We start from the raw sequence: 25869 nt of genomic DNA, 5'->3' as shown, positions 1-25869 counted from the left end.
GAGACCAGCTGGAGCAAAGGCAGGGAGATGTGTGGTGCATACTGGGAAAGCCGTAGAGATGGTGTAGCAGGGGTCTCATGCCAGATGTCGCATCCCCTCCACTGTTCTGAAATGCCATTTGCAGTGATTCTTTTAAATGATTAAAATGCCCCAGCTACTAAAATACAGGGGAATTTAGACAGAAACATGTGACTCAATATGTAATTATTCAAGCCTGACTAGACTAGAAGTCATAATGAATTAATCAGATGCTTGTACCCACCTACAAAGGAAAGGTTCGATTTTGAAGAATTAAGACAAAATTCCATAGAATATTTCCAAGATTTGATATTTAACATTTTGAAATGAAGCTAAATTTAAGTATATTTGTACATACACACATAGAGTCACCACGATGAGACAACACAAGCACAGACTGATATTGGCGTATATATTGCTGAGCCCAAAGCCATGAGTTTCAGTGCTATTGGTGGCTTAGTTTTTCAAAATGGTGAACAACTCCTAATAAAACTGCAGAAACACAAACTATAATTCTCCCTCGACTTATTTAGTAATTGTGTTTCTCTGGAAAACTCAGTGTATATTAAAACCGTGCCAAAGATCCTTTGGTGACATGTGAAATAGAGTTGGAGTCCTAGTCTCAGAAAACTAAAATCAGGTTTTTTAGCAGCATGAAAATTGTACAAGATACAGAACCTTTCCTTGTTGTGTTGAGCTGTATCCCTGACCTCTATCCACTGAATACCGGTAGCACCCCCTCCCACTTGTTTTGACAAGAATGTCTGTATGTTTTTTAATAATACTGTCAAAAGAGCAGTGATATTCCTTAGTTTCCACATACAAAAATGGGTATAACCAACTTCAGTCTCATAAGGATTAAATGAGATGATACACGCAAAATGTTAGTATTGGGGTCTGACCTGTAAGGATTTAATAACCAGGTAGTGATAACTTGTTAGCAAGTGAAAATATGAGTCTAGTCATAAATAGAAGAGAAATTAGGACTGGAGGTAAGATTTGGGAGTCATGCAGACAGGTTGCTTTAAACATTGTGAAATACCAGGCAGAAATTAAACAAGATTCAGTTTAAGAGGGATAAATGTAGGACCACGGCTTTTTCCTAAGATCTATTAATAAATCAAGGCTGAAGAGATATGGCTAGGCAACGGTTCAGAAGAAAAAGGCAGGCAAGCCCAAGATTAGCCATGATGTAATTCAGTTGCTTGAGCAAACAACAAAAAACCCCCAAAACAAACAAAGCACTGACACTACATGGATGGTGCAGTGTTCAGGATGGAATGCTGCAGTCCCATATGCAGGGTTTCATGTAGGCTGTGTCTAGGGTTAGAGAGTCAGGCTTCAGGAGCACTATTGACAAAGATAGTTGAGAGGATAGCAGCTGGAGGGAAAAGTTAATGCTCCTGAGTTTAGGTACAAGAAGAGAAGGCATGACAGTTTTTCAGATAACTTAAAGATAGCAATTTTTGGCAGAAAAGAAAATAAACCTGTCTGTGTAAAGCGAATCTACGACCTTCTGTAAGTACAAGAAAGCAGATATTTTGTGGTGAGCAGCTGTTAAAAAAATTCAACCCAGTAAATTTCAAGATCTGACTGGCTTTATTAAATAAATCAGGCAGCATCCCATCTAGCAAGTAGAGGAGAGCTACAAAATGGAAGATTTTTATAGGAAGGAAGATGGAGCAAGAAGTTATTAGCAAAGGTAAAAGTATAGGTTCAGGTAAAATCACCTTCCCTTCTGGGAATGGCATGGGGTTTTATCACGCAGATTACCTCCACTTCCTTTTGTGTGGAGTGGTTGGAGATGTTCCACGTGACAGATTACCTCCCTGGTGCTGACCAGAAAATTCCTGACCGATTAGTTAAAACTGCATTCTGGGGGAGGTTGAAAACTGCAACTAGGTTAAATAGTAAGCCCTGGTTTGGTGATACGGCCTGGAATAAGTGATTCCATCTTGGGCCGGTGGTTTTCTTTTTAACGGTCAATTAGATATTTGATTGCCCTTTTCAGGGATGGTGTAGAATAGAATTTTATGGATATAGATGATTTCTAAAGACTTTTCCAACTGTTGAAGTGGATGTGGGACTAGACTCCAGGGTGGATCACCCCACCAATCACCTTTACTAATTTCACTGGAATAGCAGCCTAACCAGGTCGCTTGTTTCTAGCAAGACTCAAGGTAGATTCCTCTTGGGCCCACTTTGATTTCAGACATTTGACTACCTATAAGTAACTGAACACAACTAGCAAGAAAACCTCAACTCTCTAAGAACCTGTGGGGGAGCGAGGGGACACAAAATTCTGTCTATTTTGTGACAGATTTACCTTTTTTTCACCCTTTGGTTTTTCCACCCAATTTGTAGCTGAATTTTTGGTAGTTTAGGTCACCCTGATCTAATCATTCCAAAATAATTTTTCCTTTTTTTTTTTTTTTTTGTCATTGCTGTCAGGGAACCCCCTTGCCAGTTTCTCATATAACCCCTATCCCCCAGAGGGAAATCTTCCTTCTGTGATTCTTTGTGAAGCAATACTCTAGAACAGAATTTCTCACATGGGATTGGTCCATTGTCTCCCTCAAAGTATATGTGAAATTGTGTATAGTATGCATTTCTCTGAGGAGAAGCATGTTGACATTCATTATATATATATTATATAATTGTATAGTATATAACATATATATATAGGATTAAGAATCACTTGGGGCGCCTGGGTGGCTCAGTCATTTGGGTGTCCAACTTTGACTCATGTCATGATCTCATGGTTCCTGGGATCGAGCCTCGTGTCGGGCTCTGTGCTGACAGATTCTGTGTCTCCTTTTCTTTCTGCCCCTGCCCTGCTCATGTTCTGTCTCTCTCTGTCTCTCAAAGGTGAATAAGTGTTTAAAAAAAAATTTTTTTTTAATTTTTTTTTTCAACATTTATTTATTTTTGGGACAGAGAGAGACAGAGCATGAACGGGGGAGGCGCAGAGAGAGAGGGAGACACAGAATCGGAAACAGGCTCCAGGCTCCGAGCCATCAGCCCAGAGCCTGACGCGGGGCTCGAACTCACGGACCGTGAGATCGTGACCTGGCTGAAGTCGGACGCTTAACCGACTGCGCCACCCAGGCGCCCCCCAAAAAAATTTTTTTTAATTAAGAATCACTTAAGCCTCTTCTTAGGTAAGGCAAAGCTCTGTTTTTTGTTTCTATATTGCACGTCTTTCAGTTGCCTTTAGTTAAATTCCAAACTGAGTGTGGTGACTTGTTCAACAAGGACCAGGTTAATTGGAAACCTCTCCTAAGCTCCCTGCTTGGACCAAGAGCCTTCCTTTAGCGATTGTAGATCACCCTCTGCTCACTTCTGTCAGAGCACTTGCCACATTATATTGAAAGAGTTCATTTATGAGACTGTTTCCTATTATTAGATTTGAAAGGTAGCCCTGTGTTGTGTTGGTTGTTGTATTCTGCATCATACCAGGGATGTGGTAGGTGTTTGAAAATGTTCTGGGCTGGAAACATTTACCAATAATAAGCCAACAGTTTCTTCTTTCCATCCCAAGCAACAAATGTTTTGAGCACTTACCCTGAGCCAAGTATTATTATGTTAGGCAACAGGAATTCAGAGGTAAGCTCCCTGCATGGAGCTTATGGGTCATACGTAAAGGGACTTGATTTTTGTAGCTGTCTGGAGCAGCTGCATGTGAGCCATGTGCATAGGCATTTACAGTAGTGCTTACCCTCCAAACCACGCCCCTTCTGTAACAGACATTAGTTATATGCACATAGTCCACTCTTTTCATTACTCAAAACAAAAATGAAAACACTTTTTTCTAGTCTTGCTCAAAACTACCATTAAATGTCTCTCCAAAATCCTCTTTCTCTTTGACTGCAGCTGTTAATGGTTTGCTTTGAAAAATTGAAAATGTAGATTGAAGATACTGATAAAAAGAAGAGTCAGCATTTAGGATCATGTTCTGCACACAGAAGTGTGTTTTGTTTTGTTTTGTTTTTTCAAAACCCAATAGGAAAGATTCATGATTTTAAAAAACAAATAAAGGGCGCCTGGGTGGTTTCATCAGTTGACCATCTGACTTCGGCTCAGGTCAAGATCTCACAGTTTGTGAATTTGAGGCCCACATCTGCACTGTCAGTGCAGAGCCTTCTTGGGATTCTCTCTCTCTCTTTCTCTCTCTCTCTCTCTGCCCTTCCGCCATCCTCTCTCAAATAAACTTAAAAAAAAGGGGAGAAACCTTTGTATCTGGTTCACTAGTATGTTCTTTCTCTTTTCTAGCTTATACATTCTATAATTTCATGGATTTGCATTTATGTCAAACTGCATTTGTAGTTTTCCAACTTTTATTTATTTTTTTGTTTTTTAAGTTTATTTATTTATTTTGAAAGAGACAGCATGAGTGGGGGGAGGGCATAGAGAGAGGTTGAGAGAGAATCCCAAGTTGGCTCTGTACTGCCAGCACAGAGACTGACACGGGGCTCGAACTCACAAAACCGTGAGCTCATGACCTGAGCCAAAACCAAGAGTTCTCCATTTAACCGACTGAACCACCCAGGCACCCCCAACCTTCATTTAAAAGCAGGAACATCTCTTCTTCAACTTAAATAAGAGCCGAGCAGTTTGTTGAAAGCAAGAGGTTGGGGTGCCTGGGTGGCTCAGTCAGTTAAGCCTCCAACTCTTGGTTTTGGCTCAGATCATGATCTCATAGTTTGTGAGTTCGAGCCCCTCATCGGGCTCTGCACTGACAGCACAGAGCCTGCTTGGGATGTTTTCCTTTCTCTCTGCCCCTCCCTCACTCACTCTCTGTCTCTCTCTCAAAAATAATATATAAATTTTCAATAATAAAAGGAAAGAAAGAGACTTTGCTGCTACCCTCTGGCCCCTTAAGGAGATGCCAGGGGAGCCTGGTTTGAGAACTGCTGGACTAGATAGTATTTATGGGTCAGTAGTTGACTAGGGCATGATTTGTCCACAAAACCAGGCATAAGAAAAGCCAAGTCCAGAGCACTGTGCTGTCTCTGTTTTAAAGTTTATTATACTTGAGTTCATGACTTTGGGGAGCATAGCAGAAGTCATGTATGGATATGTATTTCAAAAGATAGCCTGTCTCTACCTGGAGATTCCGATTTAGTAGGTGTGAAAATAAGTCTCCAGCACCTATAGTTTTAAATAACTCCATCAGAACATGTTGTCATTAGAGTGCAAAAGGTTAATGCACTAGTTATGCCCAGAAATATCTACACTGCTTACAGAGAATATGGCTTTCTGGCTACCTCAGTTGAGAGACTTTTTGAAATGCCTTTATTTCCATTGTACTATTGTTCCTGCTGCCCAAGTGAGACACTCTTCCCCTAGATATATGCATAATTATGTCTATTGTTTATTTTCTGTCTCCAGCCTCTAAAATGTAAGCTTCATTTGTGTGGGCATGTTTGTTTTATTCAGTGATTCAACACAAGCTTCTAGAACAGTCAGTAAATATTTGTTGAATAACTATTATTAGTGAGATAATTCATGTATGTTATTGGTTTAAAATATTTCTTGGACTGCTCTGGAAACCTAACTTCCATCTGTAGCATTTTCTGTAAAAGAGTGTTCCAAGTGCCAGAAAACAGATATGCAAGTGAAAATGTGTAACACTACCATATAGAAGATTTGGTTCTTGATGGACTGTAACTTTATTTTCAAAACAGGGCGTGATATGGTCTGACTTTGGGTTTCCTGGAAGAAATGGACGGGAAAGTACATTGTGGATTGGCTCTATGGGGGCCCATACTCCGTGTCATCTGGACTCCTATGGTTGCAATTTAGTATTCCAGGTACAAGGAAGGTAATGCACAGGTGCACATGGGGGAAAGAGAGAGAGAGAGAGAGAGAGTGTGTGTGTGTGTGTGTGTGTGCATGTCATACAGAAAGAAGAATGAGGATCAGGCAGGTGGCAGACCCCAAGGTTTAGCCCCATTTCCACCCTGTCAGCCTGCCTCATGACCAGGGCAGATCTCTTAATCTCTCGTCCAGTTTCCTCCTTTTTGAAGTAAGGGGAGCAGTTCAAATGATGGTTTCCATGTGTCTCTCAGCCATGATCAGGCTTACCTTCAGACACCTGATCCTAGAGCTCCAGGATCCCACTCCCCATTCAGCTAGACAACTGCCTAGTGTCTGCGTTTGTAGTTTTCAGACTTCTATTTAAAAGCAGGAAGACCCTTCCTTCAAACCTAAATAAATAAGAGCAGAGCTGTTTGGTGAAAGAAAGAGGCTTTGCTCCTACCCTAAGGCCTCTGAGGAGATGCCAGGGAGCCTGGTTTGGGAACTCTGCTGCATGAGATGGTATTTGTGGCCCCTTTGAAGTCTAAATTTTAGTCTGTGCCTACGTGTAGACAGTGCCATATCTTATTACTTTAGGTAAGTTCTTTTCCATGTGTCTGTAGACCTTGAGATATATAAGGGTAAGTCAGGCAATATTTTTAATAGTCCCTGGTTCCGGGAGTTCCCTGAGAGTTTACATGTTTCTGCCGTTGGAGGATTATTCAGAATGTTTTACGTACAGCCTTATTTTCCCCTAATTAGTGATGCTCCAGTCTCCTTTCCTGGCCTTTTGGAACATTTACAGGATGGTACAGAGGGAAAAACAGAAATGGATATTTCCAAGTTCTCAAACTCTTTAGACATGAAAAGGATTATAAGTGGTTCCAAAAGAAACAGTAAATAAGTGTGTGAATAGATTTCACATGCAAAGTATTTTGGAAACTTTTTGAGACTCTTAAAACATGGTATAAGATAGTCTACTTCTGGATTCATTAAGTCTTTCTAAAGGGCATAGAGTGTTTTGGATACATTATTAACTATTCATTGTGGATGCCACAATGAATCGTGTGCATGGTCCTTGCCCTTATGGAGTTCATAGTCTGAGCCTTAAACTTGGTAAGAGAGGTATTGTTGTAAGTAGCTATTTTGCATGTGTTCTGAATTGGGAAAGAAATTCACTTAGGAAAACATTACAAAACAAAAAACAAAAAAAAACCCTGTGTTCTTTCTGTGATATAGCAGGTACCATGTGTTACAGTAGGAATGGAGGTGAATGAGTAAGATCCCTCTCTGCCCTGAGTGAGTTTATAGGAGTACAGGCAAGCCCACAGGTAGCTGTGATAGAAGGCAGAATGAACATGCCCTTCAGGAAGGTTTCAAAAGAGCTGTGGTACTGAAAAGTAGGATAGCGTTCCTGCTGGAAAGTTGAAGATTTCAGAGAAGAGCGGCCATTTATTTATGTTAGGCTTTAAAGAAAGGGTGAATGTTCAAAAGACATGGGTGGGAGGAGCAGAGGGACCAGCATGAGCAGAGCCCTAGGAAAATATGGGGTGTATAGAGAACCCTGTGAGTCATCCTGTGTTGAATTGTGCATTGGAAGCAAAGGGATCATCAGGCAGGAAAGGGAAGTTGGAGCCTGAGGTTGACTTCCAAGCAAATACCTCTTACTCTCTTTCAGCATGAAGGACAATGAGAGGTTTTTTGATCAGGGAATGACATGGTGATTGACCCCTTTTTCTGACTGATAAGAGAAGGATGCATATGCAGTTGACTCTTGAACAATGCGGGGGTTAGGGGTGCCCACCCCCTGCGCAGTTGAAAATCCACATATAACTTTTGACTCCCTAAAAACTTAACCACTGTTGACTGGAAGCCTTACCAATAACATAAACAGTTGATTAATACATATTTTATATGTCTGAGGTATATATACTTATTCTTACAAAAAAGTAAGGTAAAGAAAAGAAAATGTTATTAAGAAAATCATAAGGAAGAGAAGATATATTTACAGCACTGTACTGTATTTGTTGAAAAACCATCTGGGGGCACCTGTTTGGCTCAGTTGATAGAGCATGTGACTCTTACTCTCGAGGTTGTGAGTTCAGACCCCACATTGGGTACAGAGATTTCTTAAAAAGAAAAGAAAAAAAGAAAAAGCATCTGCACATAAGTGGACCTGTGCAGTTCAAACCTATGTTGTTGAAGGGTTGACTGTATATTACATTTTAAGCCAAACAAAAGAAATTGTCGGGATAGAAGGAACATACTTAAAGATCATAAAAGCCATTTATGAAAAGCCCACAGCTAACATCATCCTCAACGGGGAAAAACTGAGAGCTTTTTCCCTGAGATCAGGAACACGACAAGGATGCCCACTCTCACCGCTGCTGTTTAACATAGTGCTGGAAGTGCTAGCATCAGCAATCAGACAACAAAAGGAAATCAAAGGCATCAAAATTGGCAAAGATGAAGTCAAGCTTTCGCTTTTTGCAGATGACATGATATTATACATGGAAAATCCGATAGACTCCACCAGAAGTCTGCTAGAACTGATATAGGAATTCAGCAAAGTTGCAGGATACAAAAATCAATGTACAGAAATCAGTTGCATTCTTATACACTAACAATGAAGCAACAGAAAGACAAATAAAGAAACTGATCCCATTCACAATTGCACCAAGAAGCATAAAATACCTAGGAATAAATCTAACCAAAGATGTAAAGGATCTGTATGCTGAAAACTATAGAAAGCTTATGAAGGAAATTGAAGAAGATTTAAAGAAATGGAAAGACATTCCCTGCTCATGGATTGGAAAAATAAATATTGTCAAAATGTCAATACTACCCAAAGCTATCTACACATTCAATGCAATCCCAATCAAAATTGCACCAGCATTCATCTCGAAACTAGAACAAGCAATCCTAAAATTCATATGGAACCACAAAAGGCCCCGAATAGCCAAAGGAATTTTGAAGAAGAAGACCAAAGCAGGAGGCATCACAATCCCAGACTTTAGCCTCTACTACAAAGCTGTCATCATCAAGACAGCATGGTATTGGCACCAAAACAGACACATAGACCAATGGAATAGAATAGAAACCCCAGAACTAGACCCACAAACGTATGGCCAACTCATCTTTGACAAAGCAGGAAAGAACATCCAATGGAAAAAAGACAGCCTCTTTAACAAATGGTGCTGGGAGAACTGGACAGCAACATGCAGAAGGTTGAAACTAGACCACTTTCTCACACCATTCACAAAAATAAACTCAAAATGGATAAAGGACCTAAATGTGAGACAGGAAACCATCAAAACCTTAGAGGAGAAGGCAGGAAAAGACCTCTCTGACCTCAGCTGTAGCAATCTCTTACTCGACACATCCCCAAAGGCAAGGGAATTAAAAGCAAAAGTGAATTACTGGGACCTTATGAAGATAAAAAGCTTCTGCACAGCAAAGGAAACAACCAACAAAACTAAAAGGCAACCAACGGAATGGGAAAAGATATTCGCAAATGACATATCGGACAAAGGGCTAGTATCCAAAATCTGTAAAGAGCTCACCAAACTCCACACCCAAAAAACAAATAACCCAGTGAAGAAATGGGCAGAAAACATGAATAGACACTTCTCTAAAGAAGACATCCGGATGGCCAACAAGCACATGAAAAGATGTTCAGCATCGCTCCTTATCAGGGAAATACAAATCAAAACCACACTCAGGTATCACCTCACGCCAGTCAGAGTGGCCAAAATGAACAAATCAGGAGACTATAGATGCTGGAGAGGATGTGGAGAAACAGGAACCCTCTTGCACTGTTGGTGGGAATGCAAATTGGTGCAGCCTCTCTGGAAAGCAGTGTGGAGGTTCCTCAGAAAATTAAAAATAGACCTACCCTATGACCCAGCAATAGCACTGCTAGGAATTTATCCAAGGGATACAGGAGTACTGATGCATAGGGCCACTTGTACCCCAATGTTCATAGCAGCACTCTCAACAATAGCCAAATTATGGAAAGAGCCTAAATGTCCATCAACTGATGAATGGATAAAGAAATTGTGGTTTATATACACAATGGAATATTACGTGGCAATGAGAAAAAAATGAAATATGGCCTTTTGTAGCAACGTGGATGGAACTGGAGAGTGTGATGCTAAGTGAAATAAGCCATACAGAGAAAGACAGATACCATATGGTTTCACTCTTATGTGGATCCTGAGAAACTTAACAGGAACCCATGGGGGAGGGGAAGGAAAAAAAAAAAAAAGAGGTTAGAATGGGAGAGAGCCAAAGCATAAGAGACTGTTAAAAACTGAGAAGAAACTGAGGGTTGATGGGGGGTGGGAGGGAGGAGAGGGTGGGTGATGGGTATTGAGGAGGGCACCTTTTGGGATGAGCACTGGGTGTTGTATGGAAACCAATTTGTCAATAAATTTCATAAAAAAAAAAACAAACAAAAGAAATTGTATGGGACTGTTACCATTATGGGTATTCCTGTGGGAACACAGCCATGAGGCAGAGGTAGGAGCTGGGACCTGAAGAGGTCAGGAGATCTGTGACCTAGTTCTGGGTCCACCACTATCCACTGGTCTAGTGAATGACGCTGAGCAAGTACTGGGTTCCTCTTCCACTACTTTGAAAATGAAATTAGACTGATGATCTCTTAAGAGTTATTCCAGCTCTAATGTTCTAAACATAATAAATGCCGAGAATTCTCCCAAACTATAGTCATAGCTATAGTGAAATGGAGCAGCTTTATCATCTCTAAGGCAAAATAAGACTTTGGTGTCTACTTCTTAGTTTGAAAATAGCAGCCAACTGCTTCCTCGTCCTGAAAGGAATGCAATGGCCCTACTGTAACTGTAACCGTAACTCCAAGGGGGTCACTATAGAGCTTTAAGTCTTTTCTCAGAAGTAGTCTTTCTCTCTCTCTCTCTCTCTCCTTCCTTGTCTGTGTATCTTCTTATGTTATACTTCTCCCTTCTTTGCCTCAAATGTCCCCCCTTTATTGGCTGGAAGTGTGGGTGTGTCTAGTGTTTTGCGATTTAAAATTTATCACCTCCATTTTTCAAAAATATTGAAGTGACTGAAACATCTTACAGTTTTCTCTATTTGAAAATTCCTGTATTGTATCAGTCTTTAGCTGTGGGTCATCATTTGTGCATTTCTCTTCCTCATGGATTAACCTAACACAGGTTTCACTTAAGGAATTTACAATCCAAACTGGGAGAAGTCTAGAAACTATTTGGTGGATAATACTGTGGGTGGCTCTTGGAGAAGATGAGAATACAGATATTTGAAAGGGAGGGGTTATTCAGGGTAGCTCTGGAATCAAGGACAGAATCTGACTGATGAGGAGGCAGACTCTGATCTGAGATAAGAAAGAATGATCTTACAAACTAGATCTTGTCCCAGCAATAGGGCTGTCTCACGGCATCAGGAGATACCCACTAGTTGCTACCTTACCTGCACCCCTGTCTGCATAGGAGATTCCACCACTGAGAGATGGGCCCAGTGACCACTGAGATTGCTTTTGTATTCCTTTATGGACTGAATGAAAATGAACACTTAGCTACTGCCTTCTTAGGTGTTTTGTCTCAAGTTCAGAGTATTAACTTACATCTTTTTTTTTTTTTAATTAGGAAAAGATGGCATCTCTTTCCACCTGAAGATACTCCTTTCCTTTATCCAACTAGAATCCCTTATGAAGAATCTAGTGTGTTCAGTAAAATCAATGTTGTCAATCCTGATTTAAAACGTTTTCCTCGGTTCTGCAAAGCTCGAAGACATATGGTTACCCTGAATCCAGGACAGGTAATGGGGGCTTTAAAACACTGATGACCTGTCAGCACACACCCCGGCTATAACTTCTCTCATGTCCTTATGCCACATGCCCCACCACCAGTACAAATGAGAATGATTTTCTTCCCTGCTGCTCTGCTATTAGAAGGTTTCAGACATATACTTCTTAGGTTCACAGGTCCTGGAACTGTGGGAAAAGGGAATATAGCTCCTCCTACTAGTGAAGAGGAGAATGAACTTTGGAGGAAAACAAGAACTCCCTGTGTTTTGTTTTGTTTTTGTTTTTGTTTTAATTTTTTTTTTAACGTTTATTTATTTTTGAGACAGAGAGAGACAGAGCATGAACAGGGGAGGGGCAGAGAGAGAGGGAGACACAGAATCAGAAGCAGGCTCCAGGCTCTGAGCCATCAGCCCAGAGCCCGACGCGGGGCTCGAACTCACGGACTGTGAGATCGTGACCTGAGCTAAAGTCGGACGCTTAACCGACTGAGCCACCCAGGCGCCCCTGTTTTTTGTTTTTTTTTTTTTAATTTGAGAGAGAACATGCATGAGCAGGGGAGGGAGGGAGGGAGAGAGGGAGGGAGGGGGAGAGAGAGAGAGAGAGAGAGAGAGAGAGAGAGAGAGAGAGAGAGAGAGAGAATGAATCCCAAGCAGCCTAAATGCCCAGCCTGGAGTCTGATGTAGGGCTTAATCTCATGAGCCGTGAGATCATGACCGGAACCGAAATCAAGAGTCAGACATTCAATTGAGCCACCCAGGTGGTCCTAACAGTCATTATTAATAATGTTAAGAGAAAGTGTCAAGGCATGGGTACTAGAGCAACTTTGGAGTATTTATTCACAATTAGTATCTTTCCAACTATACTAGAACATAAATGCAGGTTGGAATGCATCCAAGTGATGGGGTAACAAAAGCAGAATGAACAGAGAATGATTTGCTGTTAAGCAAGAATGGATGTTCCTTTTACAAAGGACTGTCTCTGAAATATTCCAAAGATTTTGTTCTTAGTGCTTCAGTCCAGTGGGGAAAATCACCTTTGCAACATTGGCATTTGCTGTCTGGTATTTTATTAACAATTTGAAAAGTTTTTTAGGTTCTTTAGGAGATTTTATTTCCTCAAGTGTTCCTCTCCCCTGCCTGTTTTCTTCCTTCACTCCCTTCTCACTAGCTCTTTTCCTGCTTCCTTCATTTATGAGTACAAATAATGTAACTTGACAAAGTTGCTTCAACCTGTTAGCTGTCACTCCCTAGACACCTATCCCCCAACCTCTGACAACCACGCATCTCTTTTATATCTCTATAGATTTACCTAATCTGGACATTTCACTTAAGGGCAGTCGTACAAGTGGCCTGTTGTGTCTGGCTTCTTTCACATAGCACCAGGCTGTAGAATGTTATCAGTACTTCATTCCTCTTTATGGCTAAATGTATTTCATTCTATGGATATACATTTTGCTTATCCATTGATCAGTTAATGGACATTTGGGTTGTTTCCACTTTTTGGCTATTATGAAGAATATGGACACTTGAGTACAGTTTTTTCAGTGGACATATGTTTTCGGTCCTCTTGGTTATATACCTAGGAGTGAAATTGCTGGCAGTGATATGGCAGCACTGTGTTTAACTTTTTGAGGAATTGCCAAACTTTTCCACAGCAGCTACACCATTTTACATTCCCATGAAGCAATGTGTGAAGGTTCTGATTTCTTCACATCCACACCAACACTTGTTATTTTCCATTATTACTATCATTATCACTATTTTATTATTCTAGCCATTCTAGTGGATGTGAAGTGGTTGGTAATTCATTTGTCTTCTGTTTTCATAGCCAGATTTGAATGTGTCGTTCTATTATATCAGTGTGTCTTATATTCTGCTCATTCTTTAATCTACCAATGACTGGTTCCCTCTCTTACCACTTTACTGAAAGTATAACCTGATGGGACATTTATGACCTCCTAATGACTAAGTACAGTAGCCCTTTTTAGGGCTCAGTTCTCCTAAAAGGTGCTTCTTCCCATATCGTAGCTCCACTTTGTTCATAGCAAACGCCACCAGTTTTCTTAATCTCTGAAGATCATCCTATCTGCTCTGCCCAACTTCCATGGGTGCTAATCTCATATTGCATCTGGACAAATGCAATCCTTCTTGAGTCTGTCTGTTGCTTTTGTTTACTAAATCTTCCATTTTAAATCTTAACATTTAATAATTAGACCATTATAAGAATCTCCTGTCCTTCCTAGGCTCTCCCATAATGTCTCTATTCTGACTATCCCCCTACTAAAAACTTCTTAGCAACTCTTTAATGCTTACAGAGTAATATCCAGATTTTTTATTCTGAATTCAGGGCCCTCCACTGGCCCTACCCTAACTCTCCCACCTTATCTCCCATTACTCTGTCTGTAATAATAAGACTAGCCTACTTGCTGTACCTCAACAGCACCACCTCCCTGTGCTACTTCTCCCTCCTGACATGTCCTCATTCTTTCCTCTGTCTACATTCTCTCCTAACCCTGGTTCAGACCGCACTTCCTCCATCTGGGCTGCCCCTGCCCTCCCTGGTTCCTGCCTGCATCTCCCACCTCTGACGTTCTCTAGCACCAACGTCCGATCCTCTAAGTTATCACTTATCCAGTGCTCCCTTTCCACCTATTGTTTCTTCATTGGCTTCATTTTTAGACCATGAGAAGACAAACTACTTCCTATATTTTTACCTATGCCTTCTTTCAGAATGCGTACAACTTGTTTGCATTGGAAAGGAGGAAAACTTAGAATCTCAGAGTCCTTTACTAATATTTAGATGCAGACAGAACAGGTTTAGGATTAAGGAGACTGGAAAGCTAGCAATATTCTTTGTAGAAGATATGAACTTGTCAATTAAAAAAAGGAATACAAAGATTGCGTGTTTGTTTTTGTTTCTTGTTTCCCTTTCCGACAGCAATGTTACTATAAATTTGTATGTATTCCTAGCAGTTTCAGCTAGGGTCTGATTCTGACATAAAAACAAAATGTGCTGTTCTTGTGCTAACTTACTTTTTGTTTGCTTTTCAGGTTCTGTTTGTTCCCAGACACTGGTGGCATTACGTAGAATCCATCGATCCCGTCACTGTCAGTATAAACTCATGGATTGAGCTGGTACTTTTTTTTTTTTTTAAGTAAATGTAATCCCTGCTTTTAAGGTATATATAGTCTGTCTATAAAAAAAGGTCCAGTATTAACTTTGGTTTGATATGCTATCATTGATGTATTCTATGCTGTGTTAATGGGTGTTTAGGTTGGAATTAGGATTCTCGGTGATGCACCATTCTTTCTTTTCAGGGCACATGATGGGCCCCAGTGTTGGTGTGCAGGGTCTTCTCCTTTGACTAGTGTTATTAGGAGAACTGTGTTGGGCCTGTCTAGATCTGCCGTGTATGTTCACATTACCAGTCCTTTCTATACCATCTGGGCCAGAGATAACTGCTTCTTGGTTCAGGGTCCTTATTACTAATTGCACAATTCTTTGTCCTGGCTTATACATTTCCTTAAAGTAGAGTCTTTGAGTGCCAAGACTTTATCATTTCATTTCTGCCAGAGGACTTTTCCCTGAAATATGCCCTGCTTAATCCTGGTCACCTGCTCTACTTGACAATGAAAATGGCTGCCCAGTGTGGTTCAACCAAGGCCTTCATTGCACCTGTGCCTCTTTAACCAGAGGCTTTGATTGCAAAGGTTTTGAATGCACCTCTCGTTTCTCTTTGGCTACTGTATCCTCCCCTCGGGATTTCCTCATCCTTTGGTAATGGGGAGGGCTTTGTCATGGGTGGAGCATAATGAATACTAATCACAAGAAGCTGTACTATTGGGATTAGGTGAGAGGAACGGTGGGAGATTTGTAGACTCAGTTAGTTACTCAGTTCTGCTGGTAGCATGCTGAATTGTAGTTGGGGCAAATGTCAAAATACCATCCACTCCCAGTCCTGACAGTGCTTCACTCTCAAGGTAGCTCTTTTCATTGTTAAATAGTGGAGCTGTCACCCGCCTGCTTATCAATGTACCGATTATTTCTGAAACTATGCACATTTTTTTTTTAAGTAGGCTTCATGCCCACTGCAGAGCCCAGTGTGGGACTTGAACTCACGACCCTGAGATCAGGACCTGAGCTGAGATTAAGAGTCAGCCATTTAACTGGTTGAGCCACTCAGGCACCCTGAATTTTTTTCTTTTTTAAATATTTGAAGATACCTGCCATATGTCTCCTTAAATTTTTCTTTCCCAGGCTCAAAACCTCTGGTTTCTTTAATACTGTTTTTTATATGACTTTTATTTTTTTCCAGATTCTTCACCATTTTGGTCATAGACTTTGGAACTTGGTAGGTTTAAGTTTCAGGTCTGTACCTTTATTAGCTGGCTAACCTAGATAGTTAGCTAATCTCATTAAGCCTAAGTTTCCTCACTTGCAGAATGGAGATTATGATTGCACCCACCTCAGTAGGGTAGTTGTGAGACTGAAGTTGGGGAAAACTAATCCGCTGCCTAACACATGGGAAGTGTTTAAAAACAGAAATTGCTATGAGGAGGAGGAAGGACTATTATGTCAAGAGTAGCCCTCCTAATGTACAAATACCAGGAGGCCTCAGCTCATGGAATATGATTTCTGTCTCACATGACTTAGATCCTGGATTTATTCAGTGCTGCTTATAATATTGCATTAGCCTTTAGGAATCTGATCTCACTTTGGGTTCATATTCAGCTTGAGAATATCCAGTGCTTTTGTTCACATGATCAGCTTCCATGTCTGGCTGCCCTCCCTTGTGAAGCTGTAAAGCTGGTTATTTAAACCTGCATCCAGGACTCCAGTCACCTCTCTCAGCTGTTGTCATGGTCATTTCGTTGAGCATTCCAGCTTGCCAAGATAGTTTTGAATTTGGTTCTCTTCTGTGTTGTTAGTGAACTCCCTCAAGCAGGCCTGTGCCCTTTTGGTATGTCCTCATTCATCCTAGAATGTATCCTTGCTTTCTAGTACAAGAAGATATCTCAGGATTGCCTTGTATTTTCCTTGCTTCACACTTGGAAATCAGTAATTTCTCCAAGTGGTCATGGTTCGTTTCAGTGAGGGATGGTACTTAGAAACTGAGATTGGGGCTCTAAGGCTGTCGTTCATTTTTACTGGTGTGTCACTGTTTCCAGACCTTTAAGTGATAAAGCTAGATTGTAAGATAGATAGGTAGGTAGGTAGATAGGTAGATATGGATATATTTATATTTCTAATTCAAGATTAATATTATAAATTTTTTCCCTATTTGTTTCTGTGTTTTTATCTCTTCTCTTACACTGAAAATCCAGATCCATCCTTACAGTAACATCTGCTTATTTCCTTTATTCACCTATATATGTTTAAGATGTTCACATTTGCAGTTTCAAAATTCCAATATCAATATTACTAACCACAAAACTTGCCAATAAAATTTAAGATTCTTTTTGATCCTTTTTATTGTTAGACCATATTCCAGTAAGGGGGTACAAAGTACTGTGTTTAGAAATTACTGTGAAGGGATTCTTTTCACTTGTGGTCATGTTACTAATTTTAGGTAGATTTGTTTGTTTCAGTTTGTTTTCAACATTAGGATTTACTTTTTTTCCCATTTTGACCTAATTTAATATTTTGAATATGTTAATCATTTAACTTGTTAAAATGGTATTAAAAAGTATATGTAGAGAATTCTCCTTTTCCTCTCTGTCCCTCTCTGGATTCCATCTTTCTTCCCTTGGGCAGGGCTCTGTTTTTAATTATTTCTAGTTTATCATTCCAGTGTATCTTCTTTGTGAACATATATGGAAATAATTAAGTAAATGAACAAATATATTTGTGACTTTATATGTGAATAAGAATATAAACAAACCTTTATATATTTGATTTGTATGCTTATCCATATATATTCCCTCTTAGTTCCTCTCCTTTCTTACACAGAAAGTAATAAGTTACAGTGTTCTGCACCCTGCTTTTTTCACACAACAATACTATTCTGAACTTGACTACATGATATTACAGAGATATCTTCACTTTTTTCCCCAACAGCTGTTCAGTACCCCATTATATGGCACAGAATCATTTATTCACTGGTTCCCATGTAGATGGATGTTTGGGTTGTTTCCAGCCTTTTGTAATTAGAAATAGTGCCAGTGAGTAACCTTGTGCACATGTTCTTTTATATTTGCCAGGAGAGTGTCTTTGGGTAGTCTTAAAAGTGGGTTAGCCAAATCACGAGGTAAATGGATCTTTAATTTTGTTAGGTTTTGCCAAATTCTACTTTACAGTGATTGTGCCATTTTGCATTTCCATCAGTAGTACATGATGTGTTTCTTTCCTCCACAGCCTCACCAACAGGATATATTGTTGAATGTTATTGCTTCTGATTTCTGAATCATAGTTAGAAAAACATTTCCTTTTTCCAGGTCATAAAGGAGTTTAGAACTTGGATTGTTTCATTTTTTTACATTTAGGTCTCTCATCCACTTAGTGGTTTTTACTAATGTATGATGTAAGGTTGCGATCTATTTTTTTTTTTAATTTTTTAATGTTTATTTATTTTTGAGAGAGAGAGAGAGTGCAGTGGAGGGGCAGAGAGAGAGAGCAGGAGAAACAGAATCCAAAGCAGGCTCCAGGCTCTGTGCTGTCAGCACAGAGTCCAAAGCAGGCTCAAACTCACTGACGGTGAGATCATGACCTGAGCTGAAGTTGGAAGCTTAACTGACTGCGCTACTCAGGCATTCTGAGATCTATTTTTATCTTTTACCAAATGATAATAGAATTGTCAGGGACATCATTTATTTTAAAGTCTGTCTTTTCTCTGGTGATTTGAAATGTTGCTTTAATCATATACTAGATATCTATGTGTATTTGGTTGGGTCTGTTTCTTCCATTGGCCTTTCTTCATGTTCTTTCAACACTTCACCCTGTTTTATCTAGAGAAGTCTTACAGTATGGTTTTAGTATCTGTAAGGCCAGAAACCCTTTTTTTTTTTTTTTTTTTTTGCCGTGTTTCCCTGACTCTTCTTGAATTTGTTTTTTCATGTGATCTTTAGAGTCAGTTCATCTACCTTCAGGGAAAAAAATGATTGATATTTTTGTTCCATTTATATTAAATTTTATATGAGCTGTATGGTGTTGAAATGTCCTATCCAGGAATGAGATATCTTTCTTCTCGTCCAAGTCTAGTTGTCTTTGTTCCAGGATTGTTTTAAAGTTTTCCTCACATTGGATTTACACATTTCTTTTCAAGGTTTATTCCTGGGCATTTTATCTGTTTTTGGCTGCTATGGTAAGTGAGGTGGGTCTTCTCTTCCATTATATCATTTGAGTGGATGTTGTTGGTGTATATGAAGACTATTGATTTTTGTGTTAATTTGAATTATTTTCTTGTGTGTAGTGATTTTTTTATTGACTTTCTTGGGTTTTAAGGTATCTCTCAGATTATCTGAAAATTAAGATACTTTTACCTGTTCCTTTCCAATTGGTTTTCCTGTAGTTATTTTCCTTTGTCCAATCACATTGGCTAGTACTTCCAAATCAATAATACAAAATAATGGAGATAGGGGGCATCCTTGTCTTTTTCTGATTTTAGAGAGAATTCTCTAGTGATTTTTCTTGAAGTAAAATGCTGAATTTGTGGGTGAGTTGTATATATATATATATATATATATGTATATATATATATATATATATATATATATATTATCAGGTTAAGTATCTGTCAATTCATTACTTATTTTGTTGGGGTTTTTTAATTCAGGAAAGGTGTTAAACTTTGTTGAATGCCTTTTAAGCGTCGATGGAAATGATCAAATAAAACTCCTCTTTAGTAAATATTTGGTATTTGAGTAAATTAAATCAATGGATTTTCTAGTATGGGCCATCAATTTCTGGAACAAATCATACTTGGTTGTGATGTATTCTTTCTTAACGTACTATATAGAATACCATTTGTTCCTGTTTTATTTAGATTTGAGTTCACCTGGCCCCAGGAGTTTTTTAGAAGCTTGTTTTATACTGTCTGTTCAGCTGTCTCTCTTAGAATTTTTCAAAGGATTGGTGTCATTGAGTATATAAAGTTACGCTGACTTAAAGTAGATGATTTCTGTCCTTCACCAAGCCAGAAATGTAGTTCCTTCTATAACTTCTATATACTTCACAGTTCATTCATTCTTCCTTGAAAAACTGGAATGCAGATTAGGAGCTGAGTAATTATATCTTCCTCTGTCATGTGTTGCTTTTATCCTTATCTCTTCAAGCACTGAACCATAGTTTTTTCACGTTGCCAAATTTGACTCCAAAAACCCTTAGGTTTTAAAACGTAAAATATTCGGTAACTCAGGCAAACTCCTGACTCTGGTATTCTTGTCACAAGTCACATAGATTTGGGGAAAAAAGTAGAAATTTTAGTTCTGTTCAGGTGGTACAATATTCATCTGTTCTTTGTTTCTCTGTTAAAGTGGTGCAGATTCTATTTTAATATTTTCCAAAGGATAAAGTATATTCTCAATTCTTCTCAATTGTGCCTTTTTAAAATCTGTTTCTTTTAGTATTCCTCCTTATTCTTTTAGTATTGAAATATATTTACTTTATTAATATTTTCCCCCAAACTTTAAAGAATATTTTTGTTAATTATTTAACAACTTTCCTCTTGCTCTAATAATTTTTCCATTTTTGTGTCTTATTGTATTTATACATGTAAAATAATATATATGTAACATATTTGTAATGGTGTAATTTCACTCATCCCCCCCACTCCTCTCCTTTCTGGATGAAGGGTAGGGGGAGGTACAGCCTTCCAGTTATGGAATGAATGAGTCACGGGGATGAAAGGTACAGCATAGGGAATAGAGTCAGTGGAATTGTAGGAATGTTGTATGTGACAGATGGTGACTACACTCGTGGTGAGCATAGCAGTGTATAAGTTGTTGAGTCACTATGTTGTACACCTGAAATGAATGTAACATTGTGTGTCAATTATACCTCAATTAAAAAAATTTCTTGGAGGTTTTTGAGAGCTTCGAGGAGTTTTACTTCTTTTACTAGTTTTGGTAGCTTTAAAAAAGTGCAGCTTTTTAAAAGCCCATTAAGAAGCAAATGGACTAGAATAGAACTATTTTAGGATCCCAAATAAGTGCATTTGAATACTCTGTGGAAAAACAATAAAGCGTGAAGTTCAGAAATTTTAAGTATATTCAGGAATTGTGCGATCAATTATGGAAAGAGCCTAAATGTCCATCAACTGATGAATGGATAAAGAAATTGTGGTTTATATACACAATGGAGTACTATGTGGCAATGAGAAAGAATGAAATATGGCCCTTTGTAGCAATGTGGACGGAACTGGAGAGTGTTATGCTAAGTGAAATAAGCCATACAGAGAAAGACAGATAACATATGTTTTCACTCTTATGTGGATCCTGAGAAACTTAACAGGAACCCATGGGGGAGGGGAAGGAAAAAAAAAAAAAGAGAGGTTAGAGTGGGAGAGAACCAAAGCATAAGAGACTCTTAAAAAATGAGAACAAACTGAGGGCTGATGGGGGGTGGGAGGAAGGGGAGGGTGGGTGATGGTTATTGAAGACGGCATCTTTTGGGATGAACACTGGGTGCTGTATGGAAACCAATTTGACAATAAATTTCATATACTTAAAAAAAAGTGAATTGGGGCGCCTGGGTGGCTCAGTCGTTTGGGCGTCCGACTTCAGCTCAGGTCACGATCTCGGGGTCCATGAGTTCGAACCCCGTGTCGGGCTCTGGGCTGATGGCTCAGAGCCTGGAGCCTGCTTCCGATTCTGTGTCTCCCTCTCTCTCTGCCCCTCCCCCGTTCATGCTCTGTCTCTCTCTGTCCCAAAAATAAATAAACGTTAAAAAAATTTTTTTTTTAAAAAGTGAATTGATTTCATAAAAAAAAAAAAAAAGGAATTGTGCGATCATACTATAATCAATTTTAGAACATTTTCATCAACCTGAAAAGAAACCCCTTGCGTGTTAGTAGTTGCTCCCCTCTAGCTGTAGGCAATCACCAACCTATTTTCCCCTCTAGCTTTAGGCAATCACCAACCTATTTTCTTTCTCTATAGATTTGCCAATTTGGGAATCATGTAGTATGTGGTCTTTTGTGGCCAGCATCTTTCACTCAGCATTATGTATTTTCAAGATTCATCTATGTTGTAGCATATATCATACTATCTTCCCTTTTTTAAAAGACATTTTAGGGGTGTCTGGGTGGCTCAGTCAGTTAAGCGTCCGACTTCGACTCAGGTCATGATCTCGCGGTCCGTGAGTTTGAGCCCTGCATCAGGCTCTGTGCTGACAGCTCAGAGCCTGGATCCTGCTTCAGATTCTGTGTCTCCCTCTCTCTCTCTGCCCCTCCCCTGCTCACGCTCTGTCTCTCTCTCAAAAAATAAATAAACATTAACAAAAATTAAAAAAAAAAACATTTTAACGTTTTGGCTTTTTTTTTAAACGTTTATTTATTTATTTTTAGAGAGAGAGAGTGGGAGCAGGGGAGGGGCAGAGAGAGAGGGAGAGAGAGAATCCCAAGCAGACTCTGTGCTGTCAGTTCAGAGCCTGATGCCCAGCTCTATCTCACCGACAGTGAGATCATGACCTGTGCTGAAATCAAGATTTGGTCGCTTAACTGACTGAGCCATCCAGGTGCCCCGATAATTCATTCCCTTTTATGGCTGAATAATATTCCACTGAATGAATATACTACATTTTGTTTATCTACTCATCACCTGGTGGATATGTGGCTTGTGTCGACTTTTTGCTATTATGAATAATGCTACTGTTAACATTTGTGTACAATTTTTTATGTGAACATATGTTTTCATTTCTCCTGTGTGGCCATCTGGGAGTGGAATTTCTGGATCATATGGTATATTAATGGATCCTAAGGACAGGCCAGGAGGCTGGAAACTCAGACAAGAGTTGAAGTTTAAGTCTGGAGTCTGAAATCTGTAGGATGGCTGGCAGACCAGAAACCTACTCACTCAGGGTCTCAAGATTTCTATTACAATCATGAGGCAGAATCCCTTCTCCAGGAAACCTTAGTCTTTGCTTTTAAGGCCTTCACATGAGGTCCACCTACATTATTGAGGATAATCTCCTTAAAGTCAACTGATTGTAAAGGTTAATCACCTCTATAAAGTATTTTCACAGCAACATTTAGACTAGGTAGGGTTTGACAACTGGGTACCATAGCCTAACCAAGTTGACTAATAAAATTAACCATCACAGGGGCGCCTGGGTGGCTCAGTCAGTTAAACATCTGACTCTTGATTTTGGGTCAGGTCATAATCTCACAACTTGTGAGCTCAAGCCCTCACTGACAGCACAGAGCCTGGTTGCGATTCTCTCTCTCCCAATCTCTATACCCCTCCCCCACTTACAATCACTCTTTCTTTCTCTCAAAATAAATAAACTTTAAAATTAACCATCACATATAGCAACTCTGTGTTTAGCCTTTTGAGAAACTGCCAGGCTGTTTCCCAAGCAGTATTGTTTCACCAGCAATGTACAAAGATTCTGATTTCTCCACTTCCTCACCAACACTTGATATTATCTTTTTTATTATAGCCATTCTAGTGTGAAGTGGTGTCTTATCATGGGGATTTCATTCCTTTTCACAGTGGTATAATACTGTCTTATATTAATGTACCCAGTTTATTGGTTCTTTGTTCTGTTGCTGGATAATTGAGTGTTTCCTATTTTTTGTTTTTATAAATAGAATATTCTGTTACACATGTACAAGAGTTTCTCTAAAAACTATGTACTTCTCTAGGAGTAGAATTGCTGGTCTGTAGAGTATACAGCACTCAATTTTACAAGATAATGCCAACATGTTTTCCAAACTGCTGTCCCAGTTTGTACTCCCACCATCAGTGAGTCTGTCAATGCACATTTCTCCACCACTTGGAATTATGAGACTCTCTTTCACCAATTTCATCAGTTTCTCGATTTGTATCTCCTTATTATTAATAGCATATTTTCATGTTTATTAGTCATGTGATTGCTCTTTTTTGAAATGCTTGTCTTCATGTCTTTTGCCCATTTTTAAAAATTTTTTACTTATTTTGAGAGAGAGAGAGTGAGTGAGCTCAAGCATGAGCAGGGGAGGGGCAGAGATAAAGGGAGAGAGTCCCAAGCAGACTCCATGCAGTCAGCGTGGAGCCTGGTGCAGGGCTTGAACCCATGAATCATGAACTCATGACCCGAGCCAAAATCAAGAGTTGGAGGCTTAACTGACTTAGCCACACAGGTACCCCCTTTTTCCCCATTTTAAAAGATTGGGTTGTTTGTCTTACTGATGTGTGCAGATTCTTTACATATTCTGGATATTAATCTCCTACCAGTTTTATGTGTTACAGACATCTGGTTTGTTTTTTCCCTTTTGGTGCCTTTTGATGAACAGAAGTTGATTTTAATGTAATTTGTCATTAATGCTATAGTCTTTGCTTATTGTATCTTTAAAAAAAACGTATTTGGACTTTTAGCCATTCCATTCTTATGGCCAAGAATGTTTATTACAACTTTTCTTCCATTCCTCAATTAGCTTATCAAATTCAGTGCTTTTTAAAAAAAAAAAAAATGTTAAACATGTCAACAAATGGAAAAAATTGGAAAAAACATCACAAGATGGCTCATACTTAAGGCCTATGTCTTATAGACAGGATAATACTTCCGTTTGGTTGGTGAAATATTCTGCAGCTCTTCTAGATGGCAGGTGATAGTGAATACATAAAAGTTGTGGTTTTCCAACAGCATGTTCATTCCTTCTATAACAAAGCTTATATTAATAAGACAATAGGACACTCAATTAAACTCTATTCTGTTTTAAGCCATGACACATACAGACAAATGAAAAAAAAATGTGTTTTTTGATATTGACTCAGGAAGAGGACCACCAAGCCCGGGTAGAAGAAGCAATCACACGCATACTTGTGTGTGCCCTCAAAACTGCAGAGGACCCATACAATACCAGAGCTTGGTTAAACCCAACTGAGGTAGGCCGCTTCTGGATTTCATCATGGCAATTAATTTCCTGTAATAAATCGACCCTGGCTAGAACATTTGCTTTCTAATTCATGTAAATGCATATATCCATTCTAAAGAGTTTTTCTTTTTCCTTAGGTTGAGGAAACATCCCATGAAGTCAATTGTCGCTACTTAAATAGAGCTGTTTCCGCCCTTTTCGATTATTACAGAACATCTAAGGTAGTAGAAGTCCAAGCAATGAGAACAAACAGAGAGCACATGAAAAAGGAAGGATTAAATGTGCACAATCACATGGAGATGGAACAGACAGGCAGCCAGGACTTAAGCTTGGGAGTGGTAAAACAGGAGGCAGCAAGTCTCTTTGGCCCTGATCTGGTTCCTGTAATACTGACTTCTGAAGAACTACCCTCAAAGACAGGAAGTATATTTGAAGGTGATGGTAAAGACTTTGTTGGAGAAGATGGAGAACACTCTGGAAAATTGCATTGTACCAAGAGGCAACGAATGATGAGTAAAAGTGAGGATGCAATTGTGGAGCAAAATGCTTCAAATAGTAATATGGCTCCTTCTCAAACACTTATTTCTACAGATGACTTGCTAGACTGCTTGCTGAACCCACAAGTAACCAGGATAGTGGCACAGCTTCTGATACAAGGAAGAAGTTTGTGGTTCTAAGGAAAATGGCTTTAAAAATAATACTTTTAAAATATTTTTTTGAAACGGTGTGATTTTTAAATAAAAGATGGAAGAGCAAAAATTAATGGTACATGCTTATAAATGTACTTGTTCTTACCTAATTGTGTTTCAGTCTCTTGCCACCTTCATTCATGAACATTGCTCCTTGGACAAACTGGCTCTTTGTTATTTGTTGGGCCTTCTTTCTTCAGTGACTTTGCCTTTCCTGTCCCATCCTATCCTTTCAGCCTACCTCAAGTGTAAGTCCCAGGTGTTCTTAACAGAAAGTAATCTCTTCAGCAGCCTCAAGCAGAGGTCAGCCTGCTGCTTGTTTTGTAAATAAATTTTTTTTGGAACACAGCCATGCCATTCATTTACATATTGTCTATGGCAGCTTTAGAGTTACAGTGTCAGAGTTGAGTAGTGACTAAGACAGTTGGCCCACAGAGCTGAAAATACTGTCTGTCCCCTTACAGAAAAAGTGTGACAAACCCTGGCCTAATGCATCCATTGGGTGGATTCTAGCCTTGATCTGAAGTGATCACACTTGTGACACCTGC

At 39.3% G+C, this 25869-nt stretch overlaps 1 protein-coding gene across 2 annotated transcripts in view; it reads left to right on the top strand.

Annotated features, from left to right (window-relative positions):
• Positions 1–25669, top strand: part of HSPBAP1 (HSPB1 associated protein 1) — a 60941-nt gene extending 35272 nt beyond the window's left edge. The window contains exons 4-8 of one of the 2 annotated variants that reach the window (XM_043594328.1): positions 5706–5842; positions 11460–11631; positions 14671–14754; positions 24532–24642; positions 24770–25669. In XM_043594328.1, coding sequence (XP_043450263.1) covers positions 5706–5842; positions 11460–11631; positions 14671–14754; positions 24532–24642; positions 24770–25309 — 1044 coding nt within the window. In that variant the 3' untranslated portion in view covers positions 25310–25669. The remainder of the gene's footprint in view (positions 1–5705; positions 5843–11459; positions 11632–14670; positions 14755–24531; positions 24643–24769) is intronic. The other variant, XM_043594327.1, reaches the window with a different exon arrangement.
• Positions 25670–25869: the final 200 nt, after the last annotated feature.

Source organism: Prionailurus bengalensis, chromosome C2, assembly GCF_016509475.1.
Source record: "Prionailurus bengalensis isolate Pbe53 chromosome C2, Fcat_Pben_1.1_paternal_pri, whole genome shotgun sequence".
Taxonomy (NCBI): Eukaryota; Metazoa; Chordata; class Mammalia; order Carnivora; family Felidae; genus Prionailurus; species Prionailurus bengalensis.
The sequence above is the reverse complement of the archived record's forward strand: the minus strand, read 5'-3'. Positions and strand labels throughout refer to the sequence as shown.